This window comes from Ciconia boyciana, chromosome 13 (assembly GCF_034638445.1).
Source record: "Ciconia boyciana chromosome 13, ASM3463844v1, whole genome shotgun sequence".
NCBI lineage: Eukaryota > Metazoa > Chordata > Aves > Ciconiiformes > Ciconiidae > Ciconia > Ciconia boyciana.
The window spans coordinates 15265675-15292550 of record NC_132946.1 but is presented as its reverse complement, the minus strand read 5'-3'; the positions used below and the strand labels follow the sequence as shown (position 1 = coordinate 15292550).

At 35.7% G+C, this 26876-nt stretch overlaps 1 protein-coding gene across 8 annotated transcripts in view; it reads left to right on the top strand.

Annotated features, from left to right (window-relative positions):
- RBFOX1 (RNA binding fox-1 homolog 1) overlaps positions 1 to 26876 on the top strand; it is a 292969-nt gene that overhangs the window by 20511 nt on the left and 245582 nt on the right. For 4 of the 8 annotated variants that reach the window (XM_072877920.1, XM_072877923.1, XM_072877916.1 and 1 more), the window contains exon 1: positions 3214 to 3300. The exons of 3 other annotated variants lie outside the window; for them this stretch is intronic. In XM_072877920.1, the coding sequence (XP_072734021.1) occupies positions 3214 to 3300 (87 nt within the window). Of the gene's footprint in view, positions 1 to 3213; positions 3301 to 3380; positions 3416 to 26876 lie in introns of those variants that run through there. One more of the 8 variants, XM_072877915.1, reaches the window with a different exon arrangement.

Sequence of the window (26876 nt, the reverse complement as noted above, 5' to 3'; positions counted from 1 at the left end):
AAATATGTTGGTATAAACTGGTGAAGCTGATGTAGTTGCATTGGCGTAAGTTCAGAATTTGGCACGGGGCGGAGATGCGAGTAAAGCTGTATTGTACTTCTGTGGTTTTGATTCACAGAGGTTTGTGCGAACTTAGGTAGCTGATGCACACATGGGACATCATCAAAGAGTCCAACCAGAAAGTCAGAGCTCGGATTTGGAGTGCCATACGGCTATACATTTAGAAGCATGTTGTTATAGTGAGGCAAGCAAAGCATCCTTTCATTAAAACAGGTAACTACAGTTTATTTTCAAAGTTTATTTTTGTATATTACAATCTGCAATGTAGTAAATATAAAAGCTTTTCAGATATTTGATATTTTCATTATTCTTGAATGTTTCTACTGCTTGCAAAGGACTGGAAGGGTCCTCCTGTAAGTTGTCGAGTTCAGATTACCACTATTGGCATCATACAATTTTCTTTTAGAAGCTATCTTTTTTTGTTACTGTGGATTTGGAAGGCTGTTCTAGACCCTCACTTAGGCAACACCAAAATACTTTCAAAAAATAACTTGAAAGAATATTTTCAGTCTAAGTTTATTCATAACCAGTTTTTCCTTGATTTTTAGTGTGTCAGGATTGTCCTTAGCTTAAACAGTCTCTTCCTACTACTGTTTTCTTCCCTGTTCAGAGATTGTTTTCCTAGGATAAACAAATCAAACTTTCTTAGGTTCCTGTTACAACATAGTTGCTCCATTCCCCTGAACAACACAAAAAGGACTTTCTCTGCAGCTGTTGTAGTTGAATCTGACCTTTTTTTTAAATGTGGATGAAGAGAACTGTATGCTATTGGAAGTATCTCAAAGAAATTAAGAAACACTGATAATTTGCCTTCTCCTATTTGCATCACACTAGCAGCTCAAAGTCCTTAACCAGATGCAATGAGGTCCTGCTTTTCCTCCTCCTGAGTTTGGAACTGAAGTTTCTGTTATTAGCAGAAGCATGACCTTACGTTTTGTATTATTGAATTTCAGCCCATTTCTATTAATACAGTCTGTAAGGTTGAGCAATTCTTTCTATATAATATTCTTCCCAGTCTTGACAGTACCTTCCAACTTTATGTCATCAGGAAATTTCATCAGCATGTTGCCTTGTGCCAAAATAATTAATGAAAATGTTAAGCAAAAACTGTCCCAAAACAGATCTCAGAAAAGCTTCCCTTGAGCCTGTGCTTCCCTGTACAAATCATCTTGCTCTTTAGGTTTTCTAACATATTATCAAATACATACATGCTGAAACAAAAAAACAACTAGGTATTTTACAGAGCAATTTCACAATCCTTATTTATGTCAGTTGTCCCACTGGAGTCATTTGAGCAAAGCTTGCAGAATCCGTTTTATAATCTCCATTCCTAGGTGAAAGAAATCTTTCTCTTCAAATGCAGCTCACTGACCAAACAAATAGGTAGTAGTTTAAATGAACCTTTTTTTTAAGAAATTAAATACTTTAAATGAGTTGTAATGGCAACTCGCTTTCTCATATATACCTTTTGTTTATATATTTCTGTATGAAAGTTAATAACTGGTTTTGTATTGGAATTTATGAAAATCTTTTGGCAAAACCCACGATGTGTCAGCCTACTGTGTGCTTAATAATTAAACTGCAGGGTTCTGTTCCTTAATAAGAAAAGAGCAAGAAATATGATTAATAGCTAAGTATAGTCAGCTAACCAGTGTGAACAGCATTATCCCCCACAGAAAAGTGAAGCGATTCTGTAACAGGAGACGGAACTAGGTAAACGTCACTTCATCATGTGACAATTGCTGTCCTCATTGGCAGGCTCTCAAAGGAGCATCACAGAGGGTCACAATTCAACATCTAAAGTTAGCAATGGTATAAGGCTCATGGTAACAAGGGCCAACATGCAGCTGCTAAGGTAGATTTCTAAATCATGCAAGACGGCTGCCTTGATACATGAGAATCAATTACTGAAAACCTTTCACGATGGTCAACATGTGACATTAAATAATTGAGTATCACATCAAATCTTGTCTGCAATTAGTTATCTGGAAAAGTAATTATGCAACAAAATCAAGTAGCTGAAATTAGTGATGTGAAGCACCCTGGTTATTCAAAGACTGTAGGAGAGTGTTTTGGTTGGGTTTTTGGTTGGGTTTTTTTTGGTTTTTTGTGTTGTTGTTGTTTTTGGGTTTTGTTTTTTTACTTTTGTAACATGAAGTTTTAAGCACCTAACTAATTCTTTATTGAATTAAAAAAATCTTGCTCAATTGTAATTCTTGTCATTAGTCATATCTGCAATAGAAGATACATTGCACATAAAACAGGTGTTAATGACTAAGTTTGTTTTGTCTGAAGTAAAAACGATTAGCTATGGAAGAGAATGTCTTGCAAGTAGTACATTAAAAACCAAATCTGTTTTGTTTAGGGGGGGAAAACAGCCTAAATTTCACTCTTTTGTCTCTTACACTAAGAGTTTAAATTTAATCGGAGAACAGATATGAAATACTCTAAAGGTCAAATTCGTTCTTTTTAAAAAAAGCTATGATAAATGTAACAAAGTAGATGTTGTGAAAGGTTAGAAAAGCCATTAAAATATAATTTACACTAATAGAAGTAGTTAGCTTGCATCAGTTAGCTCAAATATTCAAAATAAGCAAGAAAAATATAATGAAACAAACCAGAATATGTATCCAGTGTAACAGACTTAAGTTTAAACTCTCACATGAATATTGTTTAACAGCTTATAAATACAGGGAAACATTTATTTACGCAATCATAATAAACCTGATTATTTTTAAATGGCTTCTAATAGTAACTGTTGTCATGTATATGCCAGAACTGATAGGAAAATTAATTCTAATCGGTAGATCTGTACAGAATTTGATCTGTATGTGTATAGTACTTAAAAATTTGAACTGATAAAGAGTAGTTGGTTAGTCATGTTATTTAAGCTGGTCCCAAAATAGCACCTTCCTTTTTTGGTAGAGTTAGGTTTGCAGCTGTTGTCTCTATCTGTTGTCTCTGAAGAAAATTTTAACATTAAGAGTTGCTGACGTCAATTTTTTTCTTTTTTTTACAGCTGATGTGGGCTTTGCCCCTGACAGAAGTTATTTGGTTCTAGCTCTGAGTTTGGAAGAAGTTGGTATATAGATTTTCCCCTAACTTTCAATTGATGTGTTTAGCTTTAGTGGGAGTAATACTATCACTTAAACCATGTTGTCGTCTCAAGGAGTTTTGCTACATCCATATGGAGTGCCAATGATTCTGCCGGCAGCACCATACTTCGCTGGACTTGTTCAGGTAATGCAAGGCCGCTTCCAACAAGCAACTTAACTCTAGTGCACTTAGAGTAATAATTGGAATTTTTATGGTTGAGAAAGCAAACACTTTTAATACAGGCAAAAGCTCTCATGTAGTCAGTGAGAAGACAGTAGGAAATCAAAAAGATGGATCACCCTAATCTGTGTATTGACATCTCTCATGGCTGAATAAATGGTGTAGTTGAGCTATATTTGCTTGTATTGATTTGTCTGCTGTTTAACATTCATGCCTTTGCTTCACGAGGTTGACCACAGGGCAGAGGATTTGCTATCCATTCTAGGTTTCTGAGGGAGTCAGCATTCCCACGGCAGGTCATAAGACAAAGTAACTTACCATGATGTGTTTAGGTTAAGTGTTTTAGCACAGCAAATATGAACAGTGTTAAATATGCATTAATTCATATGTTATGCGTAACACTGAATGAAAAAGGGTTTGTGTTTTTGTGTGTATAGAAATATACCACCTTCACAGAATATTTATGCACCTCATATTAATTCTTTGGAGCCCTGAAAGTGTAAGATCTTGCTTGAGGGCGAGAGTTTTGTATCTTAGAAGTTAACTGGCAATTACTAGATTTAGTTAGTGTTGTGTTGTCTGGTTTTGATTTTATTTTATTTTTATCAAAAAGTGGTACTACTGAATTTTCTGCTGTTAGACTTAGGATTTTGAATAGATCATGTAGATGCTAATTAAGCAAAAAGTATTCTATAGTTTACAGTATTAGAAGGCATTAAGAAAGAATTCAACATTTCCAAGCATTAACAAAATGAAAAAAAGTGTACCCTATAAATGGCAGTAGTTAGATATTATGCATTAACAGGGTTGAGAGACACACACGTGTATTATAGCATTTGTGTGTCATGCTAGTGATCAGTCAAATTAATTGTGGAGGAGAGGCACATTTTCATTGTGCTCTTTACTACAACAGTTAGCTGGCGTTGAGAGGCAATCACAGCATGAAACAGGTTTTTTCCCATATAGGTCCATTCAGTAATCAAATACTGAGTTGTGTTCTTCACTTTAGGCTTAATATCAGACACATATGTCTAAAACAGAAATATAGCATTGCACAGTGGCCATTATCAGGTGTTGAAAAACTGTGTCGCCTGGGACATGCAAGCTGATGCTGTTTCTTTATGCAGTGAGACATGGTAGCACACTTGAACACATCAAGCAGGCCTTCATATCTATTAGAATTTGGGGATGAAGGTCGGACGCTAGAGCTCAGTCAGACCCTGTGCCATCCTGTCCGATAAATAATTACAAGCAAATCATGCCTTTCACTCTATGCTGATTGTTGTTGAAATTGCTTTTGAAAGTTCTCATAAGTTCCTGTTATAGATTAAGTGCCGGTGTAGGAAAAATAACTGCACCCAACTGAAATGGGTGAATGTAATCAGGTTTAATGGACTCGAGAGCTTGTTGGGAATTAAATAACTATTGATTTGTTGGAAAGTTGCTGTCATTACAAAATGCCACTCTGGATGCATTATCCAAGCAGATAGATTAGAAGAAAGCACCTTTTGAAAATTCGGGATGCCTTATTTCAAATCTTTTTTCTTTTCTTTCTTTTCTTGGAAAGATATATCCAGGCCTATGCTACTCCATTAGCATAGGTCTAAAATAGTCAAGCAATAAGAATTGTTCTACAAAAAAATAGGTATGCTTACAGGTATAGTTGAAAAATGTTCTTCATATGGATACTTCTCTAGTCTTTCCTTTTCTCTCCCTCTCCCTAATGCCATACCTGAAAATTGCATTTTGGAAACAAAACAAATGTTTGAGTTATTGTCTTAGTGGGTTACGTAGAACATTAAATGGTTTAACCACTTTCTCACCACAAGTTTTTATCCACATTTGCAGTATCAGTATATGATACTGTCAGCTTATGATACTAGAATGCTTATTGTTTGTCTCTTAGAGTAAACCTAAGTAAAGTATCCAAAATAAATAATGCAAAGGACACTTGACAGGCATATTTATATCATCCTCTTCTAAGCAGTAATTACATAATGTTCAGAACTTGAATGGAAATTTTCTTCAAAAGTATGCCTTGATAAACTGATTATGCAAATGTTTTTACTGGGTTGCAGGTTGAGAGCCACAACCCTGAAGTATTTTCAAATACAAAGCTGTTTTAACATTTTAGAGGCTTATAAGATTGCAATTTACTTATTTGCATGGTTTTCTACAGAAAGTAGATGTATTTCTGATTAGGGATTCCCCATGATTTCCAATTGGATTTACACCAAGATTGCATATGAAAACAGTGTAGAGTATTGCATAGAGATTTGGGGGATTATTTCATGGGGTTTTTTTCATGTTTTCTGTTACATGGTTGAGCAAGAGAGAGCTCAGATCTCTGTGGAGGACTGTTAGTCTTCAGGGGTTCTGCACCTTCAAGCACTGTATATTATTTTACTTTATGCTGTGTATGTGCAGCCTTTTCCAGCCTCTCCTCCTAAATTCGTCAGTAAACTCTCTCCTACATCCTCTGCTTGCTTTTGTCACACCCTCTTGTTACAGAGTACTGGAATGTGTGAAGCTTGGGACAAATGAAAAAGGGCAGATACTGTGGTTACATCTCTGGAAACACTTTAGATGAACAGCCATGTGTATTTTCCCAATTGCATGTATTATTCTATTAAGCAGATTTGTATTCCTCTTTCTGAGATCGTATGTTTGAGTGAGGCGATGAAAAATGGAATGCATATGTTCTTGGAGAGAGAGAAGGTAGTTGTTCAGAGTTACAGATATGTCAAAATGTATCAAATTATGTTAAATATACTTGCAAACTTAGTTTTACTTTCCAATAAATAAATATACCTTTAAAAAACTTATTAGAATGATGGTGGTATTATTGCCTATGATTTCCTAAAGCATTTTTAAATGAGAAAAATAAAATATCTTTTCCTCTCCCTTCTTCCTCCTGGGTGAAACTGTAGGAGGAAAAAACTCACATGAAAGTACAAATGATGCATAAATAGCATTATGCCTCATGTGGGTGGAGAGATGTTTTCTGACTTGGCACAAAAGAGGTACTGGTGGCTTCACAGGCTGTCACAATTCCACTGCCGTGAGGACCCAAGCGGGTACTGCAGGCCAGCAGCTGCCTATCCTGGGGACAGCAAGGCCCACTTTGTGTCAAAACTATCCTGCTGTTTCTCCTGGCAGGTGAGAGAAAAAAAATGCCATAGAGGATTAAGTGGCAATCCAGTAAAAGACTTCGTATCCTGCCCTTGGTTTATATCCCCCTTTTGTCATGTGATTCCCATGGGGGAACCCTTATGTCCAGGTAAGCAGTGAAGTCAGCAGGGTGTCACATGAACGAGGTCCGTCGGCGTTGGCCAGGCGGTGGGACCGTTGTCCTGCTGTCAGGAAGCGTGGCTGTGTGCTACTGTACCGTCTTGCATGTTCTCAGAATAAACATGTGAAACGAAGTTCTGTTTATCATTAAAATTACAAAGTGCAGCATCAAAGAAACAATTTCACAATTCGTAGAAGAGTGGTATGTTTTGTAGAATAATAAGCTAAATGTCTCCATATTAGCTTCATCTTTCGTGGCTTTGAGTGTTTTAGTTATATAAAAACTGCAATTGCTCTGGATACTTGGAATGTTAGGTTTATGATAAAATATTTTAAAAACACAAGTGCAATATATGACATTTTAATGATGGATGCTGAATTATTTATTACATGGCTGGTTTAGGTGGCTCAATTTCCATTTAGGAGGAGTTCACATACATTATTATAAAAATTACTAAGGTTGAAATTACTCAGACTTTTCAGTAAACTACTGGAAAACTCTAAAGAAAGAGACAGTTCTATTGAATACAAAATGCGCTACTTAAATTTGAAGATTAAAAAGATGGTTTTTTTCTGAATATGGTCAGTATTTTTTAAAGTATGCTTTTATTTTAGCATAGTGACTAGAAAAGCTCTAAGAGTTCTGAGGGTTTAAGCTCATGTTCTTTGCTAAAGACTTCAGCCAGCCAAGCTAAAACCTTTTCTTCTACTTTTATTTGCTTATTTATTTGTGTGGTAGTAAAGAGGGGTAGAAGAAAAGTAGGAAATAGATGGCTGTTGATTGAATATTTTAATAAACTGGGAATTACGGTACTTTTAAGTACATCATTCTTCAGCTTAAATTATTCTTAAGATATTTTGATTATATCTGTGCATCTGATTTTCCATAACTAGCGTGTTTGCCTGACAACTGGGAAAGTGGTAATGTGGAGACAGTTCCATTTTATTTTAGGGCCAAGTGAGAGAATTGCCTAGAATATGCTGTGAAAAGTAGTGGTGCAGACTTCTTCACAGTTCCATCTTTACCCGTCTGTAAAATCCTTGTTTTAGTGCTGTATTGGGAAGCGCTAGCAGTGAATGCATTCAGAATACTTGTAGATGCTAGTGTGTTAGGCTACCTGCAATATCACACTCACTTTCTGGCAGTCCAGTTTTGGAAAATGTTGTGGATATGTTGTGTTACCTTACATTAAAAAGGCTTTTGTAATTTAGTAGTTTTTATTTGAGTAGTGCATTTGAAATAGAAATGATGAGAGGTTTTAGTTCTTCCCATCTTGCCTGAAGTGGTGTATAGTTGTTTCAGTTGTTTTTAAATTACGATCTAGTGGAATGCAGTGCATAATTTCTGTTTACATTGGCTGAATTGCCTATCTGAAATGCAGTAAGTAGATGATTTACCTTAGATGCAGATTTATTCGGGCTTGATTGTGTTGTTCTGTCTTTCCAAGTGATAAGGGTCTCCTATTGCTAGTACTGTACTCCCAGCACTTTGTGAGTGGAGGACTAACATGTTTTACTACTGCAATCACTTTTCATTTGAGTGTGTATTTTGTTCTGGTTTTGAGAGAGTATATCTAAAATTTCTTCTCTCTCTCAGTCTATGAGTTGCAAAGTTTTTCTCCCTTCTGTATCAAAAGTACTTTTAATAGGAGATGTAAAGGTGGCGGTGATAGTGATGGATGTGGTCTGTATTACTTTGTTTAAAAAAATTTTCAGTTATCAATGTTTAAACTTCTGAAAGTACTTCAGATTTTTTTTTCCTTTTGATACGTGGATCAAGCAATGTAGGCAACATGCATTCTCTGTGAAACCTGTCATTTGCTCAAGAGGCTACAGACAGCTTGAAAGTATTTTGTTATTGCTATTGCAAGAGTTTATTTTCTTTTAACTTGCCTTTGTTTCTTGCTAATAAGTGCAGATATCATAAAATACCTGGTGAGTGAATCTGCAGGGGGGAGAGGGAGGGGCAATGACATAGAATGTCTTTCCCATTGACGAAAGGAACTTTTTTAGTGAGAAGGATAGCCTATTGAAATAGTTATAGTTTGACTAAGAAACAAGTGGTTATTTTCTCCTCCCATCTGTGTAATTTTGTCTCGCTAGCCTTTATTTCAGAAATCAATGGGTAACATAATTTGAACGAGTCAGGCAATACGACATTACCTCTTATTCAGTCAGCTCGGCCAATGTTGTGTTATAGTCAGGGCTTCTTTCTGAGCTCAGCAAAAAAGCAGAAGATTTCATCTGACACCCAACAGACAGAATTTTTTCCTGTCCCACTTTTGCATGCAATATCAATATTAGTGAATTTTAGACTTTATGATATATAATTATGGTGACTAGCTTGTGTGTTGGACAATATGCCCCAATGGAGTGTTTTAGTATGGTGAGGAACTGGGTAAATCTGGGCCTTCATGGCTGCAGCTGCCGCAGTGTCTTTTAAGTGGAATAAGTAAAAGGATATTTGAGTTTGTATGAACAGAATAGTTTCTATAGATAGAATAACTTTCATTAGGACAGGTTCTACTTATTTGTTCATCCCCTAAATAAGGCAAAACTTTTAAGGTTTGGATTCTCTGCAAAAGCAGATTATTTAATTTGGCTTCCCGAACTAGAAGCCAGCAAGCTGATACAGCTATTTCCAAGGATCTGGGATTTCAGCTGTTTTGGTTTTTTGTTGTTTTTTTTTTGACTCATGCATAATCATCAGTAATAAAAATTCTGATGGCCAGATAATGCCAGGAGACACAACTTTGAAGTTCTGTTGCTTTCAGTAGAATGATACACAACAGATATCAAAGTATCCTTGTATATCTAAATATAGAACAATTATTTTTATGGAGTGGCTTGCATATTTTACCTATTCACCCTCTGATAAGTGATCTTGTGTTACATGAGCTAAAGTTAGAAACCCAGTTAAAGTACATCTTTTGTTTTATTTGGTCTGTTTGCTCGCTTGCGTTTTTTAACTGAGGTATGCAGGTAACTGTTTTCTCAGACCTGGTTTCAAAGAGGGTGTTGTAAAAACATATGAAATGTCTATTTCAATAGACCAGGTTGTGGAAAAAAATATGGTAAGGTCATCGTAATTTAAGCTATAAATACTTTCGGTTGAAGTAATTGGGGATTGCATTTGAACTGTTCTATTACTAGCTGAGAGTGATGGAATCACACCTGGCTAAATATTTGCCAGCTAAATATCACAGCTGTCTTAAGTTTATGAGTGTGAGAAGGGTTCACAGATAATTTGAAAATTTGGGGGTTTTTTTAGTGTAGTGACAGGTCATGAACACTGTAAATAGATAATAGGAATTTGATCCAGGTAAATGTTCTGTGTCAGAGTTTCCACCTGTGTTTCAGGAGATTCAGATTATTGTGGATTATGGTAAATTTTGATACCCTGGTTCCTTCTCTTCCTCTAGTGGCCAGAGATGCATGAGCCAGATAGCTTGGAGGATGACTTAATCCTCTTTAATTCTGATGGTTTTATTACATCAATAAAGAACATCTTTATTTTTTTTCATCTACGTATTGTTTTATTGCTGATCACGCTGAGAATAAAGTAAAAGTTTCTTGCCTATATATTGAAGAATCGGAATGGTTCATATTCTGCTTTTTAAGATTTTGTTTGAGGACTTTGAATTAAATAAAACAAATTATGCATTTCAATGAAACGTTATTCAGACTTTAGTGGAAAGTATCCTTAAGTGAAAGCCACTTATTAGGTTAAAGCTAAAAATACTCATAAAGCAGTGAACTGATCTAAACTATGCTGAATTTTTTTTTTTTTTTTTAAATTCTGAGAGATTAAAAATCTGGTGAAATCATCATTACCCTAGTGTTTTTTCATCTTGCAGAGCTAGAAGTACACTTTTCTTATGTCTCTGTCCTTACTTTGCCATACTATTTCAAAAGCATGTAATGCCCTCCTGTATGCTAACTAGTAAAATTTAAAAGTAATGGAGGAGAAAATGGTAGGTTGTTTATATATTGGTTTACTATGATAAATGTCTATGACACCTTACTTTCTCTGTAACATTTGAATGTCTAGCAAATACAGTAAAATGCATCTCCAGCCATCTTAGACGTGTAAACTGCAAAACATCTAACCCAGGTAAGAGAGTGGCTGCCAAAATGCAAATACATAGATTTCTCTGAAAGGTACCAGCAACTATGCAGGTATGCATCAGCTGTCTTCATTTTTACTGACAGCGGTACTATATACAAGCATGTTTCAAACACTTTGAGAACAAATCATGTTGACACTTGAGAGCAAGAAAGAGAAAAAAGGGAACTTCCAAACACTTTACTTGTCTTCCATCCTAGAGAAAATCTTAGAATTATACTAAATCAGAACCTGAACATAGGTGAGAATTCCAAAAAGTGATAAGAATAGGTGAACACCACCACCCCACCCCACCCCCACCCCCCCGCTGCCAGGCTTTTGAAAAGATATAACCACGTAGTTGGTCAAAAGCAAGAAAGATGACATTTAGTTGAGAAATAAAAGGTGGCTAGAGGTGAGGGAAAGCAGGTCTTCCTGCGTCTGTGAATGATGGTGTAGATAATAATACAAAACGAATAATTCTTTTTTTCCCTACTAGCCTCAGTGTGATGCTGACTTTCAGTGAATTAGTAAACCTGAGCAGTTCTTCCTTACTCCCTAGAGGTAACTTTTCTCTGTACGTGTGACTCAGGTGGTTAGGCTCAGTTGGATGCTAAGCTGAGTGCTTAATATGGGACCTGCTTCAGTTATCTGAAAGAAAGTTTGAAGTTCTGTACCCCCCTATGCAAAATGGTTCCTTATTCTCTAAGTGTTGGATATGTATTTTATGTGTACAGGGTTTTGTTTTATTTTATTTTTAGGAGAGTGGGTTCAGTGCTTGACCAGCTTTTTTTTTTTTTTTCCCCCCTCTTGTTTCTCTGAGGTATTGGATCTTGTCTGTGCAAAAAGAGATTAGAGATAATTTTTTAATATTTTGAGAAATACAGAAAAGCCTATTTTTAATGAAATAAGTGCACATTTGCTAAGTTCTCTTTCTCTGACTTGGAATTGCTCTGAAAAACATTATTTGAATAAATTTTTTTAAAAGAAATTTGATCTTGCCAACACTTGAGGTACAGAGAAAGTAAACCTCTGCAACTGTATTTCAATGCCCTGATAGAATGAAAATATTTTAACTTCAGTTATTAAAAAACCCCACCAAAACATAAATACTATTTAGAGCCATCAAAAAACAGGATGGAAGAGGATGTTGATTGTATGCAAACCAGAAAATACAAACTCTTAAGAAAGCCATGAGGATAATTTTAGCAGAGTCTCAACAAAGTTTTATGCTACAGAGCCTGAACCATACTTGAAAAGGTCTGCTCCTCAGTATCTTAAATAATTTATATTTTGTTATGCATTTGTAATATCTAATAAGTACTAAGTGGTTTTTAAGTTTGTGGTACCTGGAAACTGTCCTATATTGGAAAGCTGTCTATTCAGGTACAAGCTACAGAGCATGGTTTCACTATTTGATCTCCATTCCAATGAATGTTACTTTCAGAAGTGCAGCAATCTTTTCTACCTTGTCCTGAGACAGAACAAGGAGAATGAGCAATCTAGTGTGTTCTGTTGTGACAAGTCATGCAAGAGTCTGTTCTGAGATGAACATGGAAAAGACAGCACAAGCTTTCCTTTCACTAAGGGAAATTAAGTGTAATTGGAGCATCCCCCCCTTCTGGAACACAGGAATAAATTACACTTTTGATTATTACTTTTTTAAAAATCTTGTGTCTAGGCACAAAGCTGTACCCATATTTTTTTGTCTTTTTGGCCTTATAATGTCTAAATCCAGAATAAAGCAAACTTGAAATCTTGAAAATACCTAAACCTGTCTGACCAGCTCATAAAATTAAAAATCTAGCTTCCATGTTCTCTTTGTTTTCTCTTTCCATTTAAGACGTAAGTATCCATCTCACTTTTTACTACCTAGATACAATGAGGAGGATCTAGCAGTTATCATTAGTTGGATCCAGTAACAGAAGAGCATTTAAGGCTAACTGGGACACAGCAGCTAGGGTTAGGCCCAGTTCTCCTTAAAGGACCAGCCAGGCTTTGGCAAATTGTTCTTCCTACTCGATTTTCCCCTGTCAAATCAATTCTTATGTTTACCATTCATTTTTTAAAAAGTCTGCAGTTGCAGAAATGGCTCTGTAGTTCCACGTTTGTTTATTTATTTAGAATCTTAAATATAAAATGAAGAAAAGTATTGTGTGTGAGGATTTACTTCAAAATACTTCTAAAGGTTACCTAAAATTGTTGATGAGTCAAAGGAATTTTTGAAAACTAATCATTCTGTAAGAAAAGAAATTGATGGATCGGTTTCATTATAGCATTGGTCAATGTGTACTGGGAAAATGTCTTTGCTGGCTCCTGTGGTGACTTCTTTTGTAGACGTAAGTTGTTAAAACACACTCGAGCCTTTTGAACACTGCTGTTATAGGAAATGTAATAAATGCATTGCAGGATTCTCAGAGTACCATTTTTAACTGACGTACTGTGCTGGATTGACTGAAGTGAGTACATGGTCTTTTTACTGCAGAAATGAATGCTTTGATTTTTATGCCTTCCTCCATGAAGGAACAGTTAAAATCAGGCATAGGGAAACGTAACAGATGTTCATACACATTTCCCATCTGAAAATGCTTTCCACTGGCCAAGATGATTGTTAGGCACAATTAAGCCCAGTATATACATCCTGTACTGTAAGCCAAGTCTGCTGAATGTGTTCCCAACAGGGAAGCACAGATTTGGAAAGAAGGCAGTTTACATGAACTTTCATCTGCAGTAGATTTTTGAGAGTCACTGTGTGAAAAACCTAAGGAGACCTGACTGACAGCTCTGAGTCTGTGCCCCAGTGTGCTGCGCTGTAAACTATATCTTTAAGAGAAACTTTCAATCCATGAGAAAATTTCATATGCGTTTCAGGGATGCTAACACTTGAAATCTGATTTCTGAGTGGCATTTGGTATTATGTTGCCAACTGACTTGTGATATTATGCCTTGTAATGTTCCACATTCAGTCTAATTGTCACTGTAATCAGCTTTATGATGGCAACTCTTCATGATGACTACAGGGATATATTTTCCTTTTTTTTGCATATTATGTCTGAAATGTGAGTTACTTTTTGATTTCGGAGGCATGCTGGTAGTGAAGGGAGGAAGGCACTGTAGACCTGCAGACTTTTAAAATCATGTATGACATGTTTATGCAGAGAGTGGGATTTGTCATTTCCAATGCTATGATAGAATCTACTGTTGAAAAAGATGCTGAGAACCAAATACTCCTATATTTTGTGATAAGTATTGTAACTGAACACATTATAGTTGGCCTTTCCGGAAAAGCGTGCCTTCCTGGTATCTCAAAAACTTGCAGTGATTGACTATTTTCATTGTATCAGGATATCATACAGACGCTATGAAAGTGTGTTGACCTAAAAATGTCAGTGGGTATTTCATATCAGTCATCTTTTGGGTTTTTTTGTTGTTTTTGGTTTTTGGGTTTTTTTTTTTTGGGGGGGTGGGGGGAGATGACAACGATACAGAAATGCAAGACAGACATTGCTTTTCTGTTGTGTAATGCCTGTCTTTTAATTATGTAAAAAGCTCTGTGCCAGGTCTGTAAAAAGAATCTGTAAGTTGCTGGGCAGTCAGTAAGTCTTTTCACTGAAATATGCAAGAAAACTGTAAAACCTGCCTGCTATTCTAGTCTTATTTTTCTGTAATAAGACACAAATCTGCAAATACTAATTCCCTATTTTTCTCTGGCCTTAGGTCTCCATATAATGTCTTTGTTAAATTCCTCTTCAGATGGATATAAGTAGGGGTTAGTATCTCATGTTATCTTTACTCATGGCAGAAATGGGGAGAAAGTTGGCCTGTAGTCTCATGTGCAGACGATGATACACAGTTATCTGTATTTCATAAAGGCAAGCAAGTGAGACTCTTCTGGTTTTCTGAAAAATATGCTTTGTTCCTATGAGAGAGAATGTCTTAAGTATCTCTCTGTTAGTCCTCTGGAACTGGTGGACTTCTGAGGAGTACCTAGAACATTGCTGGGCAGCATATGGCCTTTACATGTACCCAAAAATGATTCTGTGCATGTTAACTTGTGTGGTGGCTATGTGTTTATTTCTGGTACTTGTCCACAAGAAGCATTGTCTTGCTTAAGTATCTGTGAAATGTAATTTTTATATGCTGTTCTGCGGTCATCTTGAGGTCAGTGTATTCCTGGTGGAAGGTTTCTGGCTGCAAATTTATCTTTTGCATTATTATTGGTTGATTCTTACAGAACTGCACAAAATGATTTTTTAATAAAAGCCTTCCTCTAGCAGAATAATAGCAAAATGCTGAGAAAGGTATTTTTATTCTCTTGGTTCCAATAAGAAATGGGAGATCAGGAAGGGAAGAGGTAGTCCAGTGATTCTTTGGTGAATCTTATTTAGCATGGGAGAGATTATTTCAAAATATTAATACATGTGTAATATTGTGCTTCTGGATAGATGGGATGACATTTTCTGTTTTACATTTTCAGTTTATGTTAGCTGAATTCATTGTAGAGATTTTCCTCCCCTGAGTTCCAGAAGTTAAGATCAAGTGCCTGAAATACTTGAAAGTAGTTCTGGGTCAGAGCCAGGCTACATAATTATTGAAGCCCATATTTCATAGTTTTATTCTTTTTTGTTGTTGTTGTTTCTGAGCGCTTCTTTTCTGACACAGCAAATAATCTGCCGAGTGCTTCATTTTCTTGATACCATTCTATAAGACCGTTGTTGTAATATTAGTTTTTACCCCATGTTTCTCACTTTCTGTATTCTATATGCCTCTGTTATTTCTCTCACCTTGTTGCTTTAGTAATGTTTTCTTTTTTATGTAACTTGGAACGCTTCTCTGTTACTAGAACGGCATAACCTTTTTTTGCATTTTATTAATTAAAATTATCTTCTGAGCACCATTCTTCAGTTCCACTGCAAAAAAATACGATATGGCATCCACAGCATAAAAATAGATGGTCAGTTGGGAATTGGACACCTTCAGAAACAGATCCAAGACATATTTTTAGGGAGCGCTGTATACTAGCAAGCATTTAAATTATTTGTGGAAGTATTTCTTGAGAAAGATGCCTGTTAGCTCATGAGGTGATTCTCAAATGTACTGTCTAAAATGCCGTCCATTTTACTACTAGCTCCCTAACTTTAATGACTAAAACTAAAGAATTAATTTGTCTGTGGAGATACTGATCCTATTGTATTGTTAATATTTGTTACATTTACCACTTTGTTCTTCTGTATGCATACATAATTCTGCTTAAGAAGTGTGTTTCCTTGGAGGGAAGGATGAAAGTTATAAATTTAAGTAAAACTTATTTATTGGGGGTGGGGGTGTGGTTGTTTGTTAAATAGCATTTGTGGTTCAAGAATAAGATGAAGTAGTTAGTGTTAATTACCCTCCACACCTTTTGGGAAAAAAACAGTGTACATATTTTGTGATTTTGTTTAATAGTTAGCTTTTGTTCTCTAACAGGACAGGAGACTTTGAATATATATTACCTACTGCGGAAATAGAAAAGTCAAATTGAACGTTTAATGGTTCTTTTTCTCTCTCTGTCTCAGGACAGAACATTTTTGTTAACAATTGATTCCACGCTCTTTGACGAAAACAATTTCTCTAATGTAACAAAACCTAATTTTTTTTGTTGTTCTCGTCTTCTTTTTTTTTCCCCAGAACCAGAAAGTGAATCTATACATTTATATAAGAAAGGTTTCTTGCTGTGAAGAGGGATTTCCAATTCACAGATTCAAAGATGTTCAAGCCAGGAAGGATCATTATGATAATTCAACCTGTCCTCTTGAATATACATGCTACAGAATTTCTCTCAGAGACTAGCTTAAAGCAGACCTTTTGGAAGATACTTCATCTTGTTTTAAACATCCAAGTAATTTTGATTCCATCAGTTTCACTGATACCCTTCTGAACTGTCTGAATGTTTATTTACCCTTGCAGTTAGGAAATTGCGAGGCTCTATTTCTCTTTTTTCTGCTTCCAGCCACTGGTTCCTGCTGGATTTTTTGCTGCAAGATTGAAAATGCAAAATACCCAACAAACACATGAGGAAGCTCTTGAAGTGTACCACCTCCTGGAAGAGATGTATATCACAGACATGGAGAAAAATAGGGAAGCAAGGCACTTTGTGGGATCATGTAATCTACTTCTCTGCCTGAAGGCAAGATCAACTTTGCCTGTGTCATTCCTGACAGATGTTTGTCAAGCCTGTTCTTAAGATCTTGAACGACAGGGACTCTCTAACCTTTACACTTGCACTAGAGGTGGTTTTTTTCCCCCAATGCCTGAGTTAAGGTCTTTCATTTTGTAATTTAACCTCCCACTGTTGTCTTATGCAGAGTGGGCTTAGAAAATGCATTATTTCCATCCTTTTCATAGTGGCCCATTATCTACTTAAAGACAGCGATGTCAACCTCAGCCTTCTCTTCTTGTGGCAGTGCAATCCTCACTCCTTCAGTCTTTCCTTCTAGAGTTTTCCTGAGCCTACTACAGTTGTGAGACATTATGGATAATGTTTTTGGATCCACAGAATTATTTAGGTATCTAATTTCTCTTTTTGAGAAAAACATAATATAATGTATGAAGCATAACTTTCCTTCAGATACCTGAAATCAGAGTAGGAGATAATTAAATTTTGCTAGTAGATACAGATGTACAGTGGGGAGGAGAGGGGAGAGTTAACACTAAGTCGTGAGACACAGAGCACTGTGAAGGATGAGTTTATTTTGCTGTTATTAAAAATTTCATTTCAGGATAATCCCTCTGAGATTTAACACGTTATTTTAAAAAAAGCTTCCTAGAGCAGCAGTAAACAAGACACAGTACAGTAGGTTCAAACGATTCATAAATGTTTGGGTTTTTTTAAACATCCCATTTATTGAGTCTATTTCTGATACAGTGCTGAAAGAGACAGCAATCATGTTGCCTATGTGTTTGCAAAGAGTGACATTTGTAAAGTAATCTATTTAAATAATCAGCACTCTGAAGCCTTGCCTGCAGTTTTTGGCTGTCAAATTTTGTGAAGTAGGAGGAAAAAAGTTTAAAGCACAGGCTAGGTCTTTACTGATTTTCACGTATCCCTTCTTCATCAGCAACTCAACCGAGGCTGAATTTTGAGGTGCTGCTTGTATGTGTGGCAGTATCAGTTTCTGTGCCTGGCTTTGTCAAAGCATGTAGTCTGTGCCTCTGAATGTCCAAAGAACAGGAGCACCGCATCCTTCTATCTGGATGTGCTTATTTATATTAGTGTGACAATGCCCCAATCCCTGTTACTACAGAACTGTGTGAAGAAACCTCATTTTACTGTATGGCGTTTACATTAACATAGGACATATTTAACTACTGCAATGCACAGGGGTGGCTTTTTGTACCAGGACGTCATGAGATCACTTTCTGTTACACCCACTGGTTGAGTGGACACCATTATGGAAATCACAGCAGAAAAGCCACAGACTATTTAGATACAAGAAAAGCATGGTCTTCTCTGAAGCAAAAGTGAAACCTCAACACAGTGGGTAATGGTAATGATATGTGTTATTGGTAGGGATAACTGATTACATTAATGGCAAAACAGTAAACAAAATGCCCATATGCTACCATTGTGTTACCTGCACTTAATATTCCCTGATAATCATCACTACGTTTTAGAGAATTATTATCTTAAAAGTATGATTTCTCCTTTTTTTTTTTTTTTTTTAAGTTTGTAAAGATAGGTGACAAAATATGATGTGTGAATACACATACTCTTCAGGTCTTTTAAAGCCACAGTGCTGTAAAGTCACATGTTACAAATGGTAATTAATCCGTATTTCATTTGACAGCCTCCAGTAAAAGAAGGCATTTTGGCATGTGTTTAGGAACATTCCTGTTCAAGAAGGCACTGAAATTACAGCAAAGCACATGCTAAAGTGCTTTCCTGAATTAGGATCCTAGTACTCAGTAAATATAATCACATTTTCTCAAGTTTTTCCCTAGTGTTAATATTGATGATAGGATCTGAAACTCCGAGGCAAGGATCAAGAACAGTCTGTAATCAGGAAGAGACAGCTAAATGGTCATGGAAAAGCAGAGAGATTAAGAAACACAGAGAAGTAAGGCAAAAGAAATGAGCCCTAGCAAAGTGGGATTTATTTGCCAGTTTTTATTTGTATCACTTTATACAGAGTGACTCAAAAAACCCCATATGTATCACATTTCTGCTTTAAGAAATCTTCTTGCCCTGACATGCTTTTTTTCCTTACTTATTCACAAGAGTGTTAATGTGTTGAGGTGTGCACGGCAGAAATAAACCCAGTTAGAAAATCAGGGCTTAGTGAACGAGGGAAGTGTGGTGGAACCTCACAGCCCTTCTTGAGGGCCTCCAGATGACCATTGCCACGTCTTGTTCTTGTAGAATTTGCTATGTAATCTCGGAGAAGAATGAGAGCTTTCTCCCCTCTTAATGACCAGCACTAAGGAGGGCTTGTAAAAGGTCAAAATGTGATAAGAAATGTCTAAAGATGAACAAGTGACTTTATGACTCACTCCCAGACACAAAATACAGATAATAGAGCATCTTTTTAAAGAAATATTTATGGAGTTTGTATATAACTTTCCATTTATTTAATGGAAGAACAGAGGGGAATATAATAATAAGGTTATGATTTCTTCTGCTTAAGCTTCATAATTATAAACAAGATGTTAGTAAATTAAAGCTAGCATATTATCAGTATAATTTTTTTGGTTTCTTTTTTCACTGCAATTTACCATTCTCCCCTCTCCTCTAGTTTATGCATCAATGCCTCCATAAATAGGAAGTGATCCTTGTAATGTAGACAAAATAGTGAGTGTAAGGCTGGAAACTCCTTTCAGTTTGCTTAATAATACGTTTTATACTTTGTCTCATATATATATCTAAGGATGCATGCCTATTTAATTATATGAGAAAGATTTCTGTCTGGAGCATGTGAGGAGAGATCTGTTTCTCCTGTAGCCTAACATGGAACATGTATTTTGATTTCATGAAACTTGTCACAGCTGATTTCATCTTTTCAGGGACAGATTTTCAGGTACTTGTATACATTATACAATTAAAATACCTCAACAGTAGTGTTCTTTGGGAGACTTGTACAAAGGACTTGTGTATAGTTTTAAATTCTGTGGACTTGTTGGAACGCAGCAGTGTTTTTTAAGGTTGTATCGAGATTGAGTTATTTTGTATGAACATTTCTGTGAGATGTGAATATCACCAGGAACCAGAAAAACAGATGAAATGCTTGCAAAGATAATAAATACTTGATACTTGAAGATTGTACTGAAATTTCTCAATAAGGTAGAGTTTACAATGTTTTAAAATTAGCAAAGATTTGCTACGTGCTTAAAAATTATGAGTTCTCTTTATTTCAGTTGGTGTAGGCATACTCTTTTTTTCACTCGCTGTGTTTATTATTGCCAGGATGTGCTTAAATCATGCTTTATGCTCAGTGAAGCTTTGCTGAAGAATGTCAGTCAATAGCTGCAAAGCTGTCAAGCACTTTTCCCTAAGTTGAATTTACACAGGCACCTCAAGAAGAAATTAATGAAGTCTTGTTTCACTGCACATGTGTAGCCATTTTTAATAAACTTTTAGTGATCTAAAGTACTTTCTGTGCAATTGCATTTTTTTCTGGATTACAAAATGGATAAAAGCTTCACCAGTCTTTGCAGAATGAGGGGTATCGCAGTTTACAATTTTTTGTGGCAAACGTTGACTTTAGGTTGGAGATATGTGAATTTACTCGCTTATTTATTATACCAGTGATAGATTATTCTCACTTCTACTTATATTTGACAAGCTGCGCAGTGCTAAACCCTGCTAAAATGGTGCAAAGACCCAATTACAGAAACTACAAAGGCATGCAAGAGTAAGCAAAGAAAAAACATATAAAAGGATTAAAGATCAAAAATAGAATGATTCCAGTGAAACTGCATTAGGAGACATCAGGCAGGAAAACATGAAAGAATTAGAGTATGAAGAACAAAGCTTTATAAAGCTTCTGAAAACTGACAAACATATTTTAAAAATTATTTGTTAACTCTATTTATTAGAATGAAAATAATTTATTGGCAAAGTACATATTTTTCAATGTTGTAATTAACTAAACCCTTGAATTGTATTCTTCATACATTTTGTTTATGGAGTTTGAGTTTTGTCTGCAGAGTAGTGGTAGCTGGCTTTAACCAAGGATTTAAAAAGTAAATTGTATCTTTAATTTTAAATAAAACCCTATCTAGGATTTATGAAGAATTGCAGGGTGGATTTACTCTAATGCATGCTTACCCATGTTAAACATGCCAACCCTTTTATTCCTTCTGTGGCTTTAAACACTACCTTTCCAGCTAACCCTTATTTCCTTACAGAGTAGACATGGTGTTGCGCTGTATCTAGAGTGCTGACAAAATTGTGGTGCAGTCGGGAATGAAATGGCATTTGACCCTTACTTTTCTTCATACTAATGACTATTGTGTAGAATTCATTTTCTTTGCACAGGGAACCAGGAGAATGGGATAAATGAAAAATAAGCCTTCTAGGAATAAGACTTAATTAATTGCTATTCCCCCATGTTTCTTGGAAGAACTAGACAAAGTACAGACTTTTACAGTATGGCTAAAAGGATTTCTGTATTTCCCACATACAGGATTTCTGCTGAAGTTGAGAGAACCAGTTTAGATACTAATACAGGTCCCAATCACGGTAGCTCCTGAATATCTTTTAACATCTAATTGACAATTGTCAGAGGGCTTTCTTTAGATAAAAGTCTTTGTATAAATCAATACTTGCTGTGTGTTTTTGGCCAGCATGGAACGACATTCCTGTAGCAGTTCATATGAACTTATTATTCAGGTTTCCCTTTCCATCTCCTGGACCTACTGAGGGTATCAGTTTGGGAATGGATGAGAAGTGGTGTGATTTTTCTAAATTTTTTTTGTAGTAGCATTGACTACTGGTTGAGGTGCTGTGTAGACAGTCACTGGCTCTTCTCTGGGGTTCTCCATGTAGCTATTGCAGTATGGTTGAAGCCTGGGAGGGATACAAAGCAAGACAGATGGTTTCCTACAGACTTCCCCTCTAGCTCTTTCATCTTTCATCTAACTATTAATTCATCTGTTTGGATGGATACATTCACGCATGGAACCAAGATGAATAATAATGAGATTTTTAATAACTCCCTACATTTGCATTCCTTGTAACTCTTTACATGGTTCTAGCTGATTAAAATGAATCATTTACATAATTAACATATGGTTATAGTGTTGGCTTTAATATGCTGATTATCTCAGTACTTTTGTCTAGAGTCAATTGGATTCAAACTGTAACAATTGTTTGAAGTGAGAATAGTTTATTCCTGTGAGGGTTGGTGAATATTTGCCATGGGGCCTGATTAGAAATAGCACAACTGTCCAAGAAATTCTTTAATGTAAAGTATGTATTAAAAAAAAAAAAATTTAAAAAAGTCTATTACATCTGCTGTGTTTAGGTCAGGCTTTACAAATAGCTTTCTATGGTTAGGGAGACTTCTGCCATTAGCTCCTTAGTGAGATACAAATAAAGTACCAGGCATAGTATTAAGAATGAATCAAGACAACCAATACAGGTCTAATTGTTTCTTAATTTGTAAAGACATTTTTGTTTCTTTTCTTTAAACGAGGTTTAGCAATAATAATAATAAAAAAAATTACATTAAGGTAGAATTTTTTTTTTTTTTAATTACACAAACTGTGTTTCAGTATTTTTATATGCACTGGATTACCCTACTCTTAAGATTAAAAGAGGAATAGATTTCATATTTGTTATTTTGCTTGTTTCCTCCTAGCATGTATGTGTAGCAAGTAACACTGAAGAAATCATATTTTAAGAATTGGAAGAATATTTTTCCAATCTTGCTATCACCCTTGATGGTGTGCGTAGCTTCCTAATGCAGGCTGCTTGAAAATAGAAGAGAAAAGAATTGTCAGGTTTTGTGGTTAGGTAACTAACACTTGTGTCAATGAATGCTTTTTGAATGTTCATGAATATTTGAAGCAAATTTGTGTTAATTGCACTACTGTTGTCCACAATTAGTCTGTGGTAGACATGATTAATTGTAAAGAGCCCTGACATTTATGCATAAAAGGCTTGAGGTCAAACAGAAATGGAGAAAAATGGTTGCTGCACCATTGGCAGATGGAATGCTAATGCATTTTGACTCGTACTGAGAATAATGATATTTCTACATCAATAGCAAATAATTGTTTTAGAACTGTGGAATATTCTTCTCCTCTCCTTTGCTTTTCTTCCTCTGTTTAACTTTCTTCCCTCCCACGCCGGGATGCCACAGTCACTAGTTATTTTTACAGTGTAGTCTTTAATTGGCTTGAATACTTCTTTGTCAAATGCTTTACTGGAAACCTACACCAAATTGCTAGCTGGGAAAGGCCTATATCAATTTGCTTCTCTGAGGAAAAGTGTAACGGAAAAATATTCTGATGATAATTATGCATGCATTTTGAAGGAAATCTCTTGAATCTGTGTTGGTATATATGCTATCAATAGATAAACTTCCCATGTTTCTAGGACACAGGCTTTAATAACATTTTAGTATGCTTATCAAGTTGAGTAGTAAATAATTCAGCAGGTAGAATCTCAGTGTTTTAATTGCTATCTTAATAACAAACAGACCATGTTCACAGTGTCATCAGTAGCTTCTGGGTGTGATCCAGAACTATTTAGGTCCTTTTCCACCACAACAAACACTATGTGACACTTAGACCAGTACACTGCAGTGCTCCCAATGGCTGGAACTGTAGCACTACAGCATTCTTCACAGATTGCTGGTCCTAAGCCCTAGAACTTTTTAAAAATCAAGAGACCCTGATGGATTTTCCTTTTTAGAAAGCTAGCAGTATGGTTGATTCAGTGAAAGCAGCATCACATAAACCTAAGGCTGGCTGTGTACACATGGTGTCAAAGTAAATGTATGTGTACCTGGAGCAGAGGGAGTCGTCTTCTGACTCTTCAGTGTTTGGGAGTTGACTGGTAAGTTTTCTTTGTTAAAATTGACGTTAATCTTTCCAATCCTTTATAAGCTATTGATAGACTCATTAGTCCAGTGAAATTCTGCTGGTTTAGATCCTGAGTGAATGTAGTCCTTAGTATAAAGCCTGAACATATAAGACTTTCCCATAAATTATCAATATTTAAAAAAAAAAAAAAAAAAAGGATGACTCTCTTAAGCAAGCAGAATTCCCTGCCTTCACTTCTTGCATTTTAATAAGTTTCAGGTTGTCATGCTTTTACTGATGTAGCATCCATGGAAGATAGGCCAAACCTTTCCAATACCCTTTGTAAGTTTTTATTTGTGTATGTAAAAGTTTGCTGTAAGATATAGAATTTTGTACTACTTAATGGTTCCCATTTGAAGTGCAAATGCAATTTTCTATCTGTTCTCAAACAAAATGCGTTTTAAGTGAAACCACCACAACCCATTTAAAAAGTTTATTTTTCTATTTTTATCTGTCTGCAATGGAACAAGTTTTTGTTTACCTACAATTTTTGCCACTTGGCCATTTGCAATTGCTTTTCAGCACATCTTCAAAAGTTAGAGGAAGTAAAATGGTAACCTGGAAATGTATGATGATATTCAATGAGTATTTTTAGGATGTCAGTTTAGAATTAACTAGCAGTGCTCCTAAAAATTCTAATCTTACAAAACAGTTTTTCAAACTGTGGTCCAGACAACAGTGTTATGTGTTCCATGGAATCACGTAGACTTTCTAATGCTTGGGGTTAAAAATTGGGTGGTGATTGTTCATGGCGGCCTCTAGGAAATGTTGAGGGTTGATAATGGTCTTTGCTAAATAGTCTGGGACACAGTGTTCTGTGGAAATCCCACAACGAGTAATATTTCTTATGTAGTAGCTCAGCCTGCTGAATTTTTGCTATGACATACTTGCATCAGACCAAAACCAGGTAGCAAATGTTTACACACAATAGGGCCTTATATAATTCTTGCATAACTGTGTTCATAATTTTTTTAATAAACCAAAATAAAAAGGCAACCTGTTACCAGTTTTACTCTATGTTTTAGAATCTGCAAAAAATAACCTAAATGAGAGAAATCAGTTATATATGTAACCCAAAGGATATGGTTATCTAGAAAGATTAAATTAAATGAAATACTGTGTTCTTTCATTGAGTGCTTTTTGAATTGCTCAGTGACATTTGGTTACCTGGCCTCATTTTCAGGTATGGCGTTCTTTCAAAGTAGAATATATACTACTAATCTCTGGCTCTCCCATAATAAATGCTGGACTGTGGACAGGAGATGGCCAAAAGAGAGTGCCTGGGCAAACCTTAATCTTTAATAAGGTGCAGAACTAGTCTATAACTGTCAAGGAATGACAGAAGAGCGGTGCTTTCAGCTTGCCTGCTCAGAATAGAAAATGGGGTCCTCTGACAGGCGAGAAAGGCTACTTTATTCTTTATTGGGTTTGGGGCTATTATTGTGCCTGTGTTATTTAGTTATTTGACATTTGTGAGTTGTTGGGGCAAAAGGAAGACCAGTTACTAATGTGAAAACAAAATTTAAAATGGATTTTTATGCTGAACTTGCATTGAAACCTCTTACTCTTACACTTGGAAACAAAGCCATACCTGATGCTAGATGGATGCTGTTTGTAATTTAGAAATATAAGGCGTTTTTATATTAAAACAAAAAGCAGCTATTGGAGATAAAGAGAAAAACAGAGACATTCAATATTTTCCCGCTTCAATTGGATGAAAAAATGATGCAAAAGTTGGGTGCTTTAATTCTTTGAACTACTTCTTACCTTCTAGAATTCTTGATAATAGCTTTTTCTGTGCAGTCTGAAGTGTTTTCCCAAGCTTCGGCTAGAAATGAGACAGTTTTCTGTAACTGTATTGCCAGCTGTGGTTGCGTGCCACCAGTCATCGGTCTGGAGTATGCAAATGGCTCGTGAGTAATACTTTTATCAGACTTGTGACAGATTCAGCTTCTGCTGCCTGAGTTAACGTGATTTGGATGCCTTCCATGGTTCAAAGCTTCTTGGTCCATGAAGCACTGTGTGCTGCCATCTTTTTGCAACAGGTTTTAACAAACTAGACATTTTCAAAACTTGAGGAGTCTTAGGAAAATATTTGTCTCCACTGTTTTACAATGCAATCATCAAGGTACCTATATACAAATATGTGGCATTTAATTTGCAGGAACATTGGAGACATCCTGAGACGTATATTTTTTGGAAGATTTAGGTTTGTTTGTAGATAGAGTAGTGAAATTAGGATTATTTAGAATCTTTTTTGGCTGAAGGTTCAGAAATTTTGGTTTTACAAAGATCAATATGGACTTGCATATTAGTAAGTTTAGACAAAATATTTGTCTAGAGACATGAGAATATACATTCTTCAAATATATTGCAAATGTGGGACAGGTATGCTAGCAGATAATATACTGCCAAAGTACAATTTCAGACTTTTCCAGAATCTTACAAAACAAAAACATTTCCTTATTTGTTCATTTGTTTTGAGTTCTTAGGTATGTATGCAAGATAATTGCATAGGAGTTAAAAGTTATTTAACCTTAAAATAGTGTTGCTTTAGAAGTTGTCAATTTGTCTTTCTAAAGATATAATTTAGATAAAATCATAACTGCCAGTGGTGGTGATGATTTGTGGTGTTTGGGTGGTGTGACCTTTCATGCCAGGTTTGAACAGCACTTTTAAACCTCTTAAAAGACCTGCTAAAACGTGAGGTTTACCCATTGTAGGGGCGAACCAATGGAAAATCACTGGTTTCCTCTAGACTGATTATTTGTACGTTGATTTTTTTCAGCCAAATATAAATTTTGTCTGATTCTTCTTAAATTTTCTCATTATATAGTCTCAGATATGTATATGCGTAGTCATAAGCATGCTGAGCAAAATACTGACCAAAATAAAGCTTGCCCAAAACTGCAAACAGTTTTACTTCTGCAGAACACCCTACTCTTTTATAATATTTATTTTAAAGTAGTCACACTTAGAATGTGTAGCTATCTGGGATTTTTTTTAAAAGCAGTTTCTAGCAGGAAACTAGTTGCTAGTTTCTAGTCTTTGCATTCGTGCTCAGATTTGTAGATTGTTA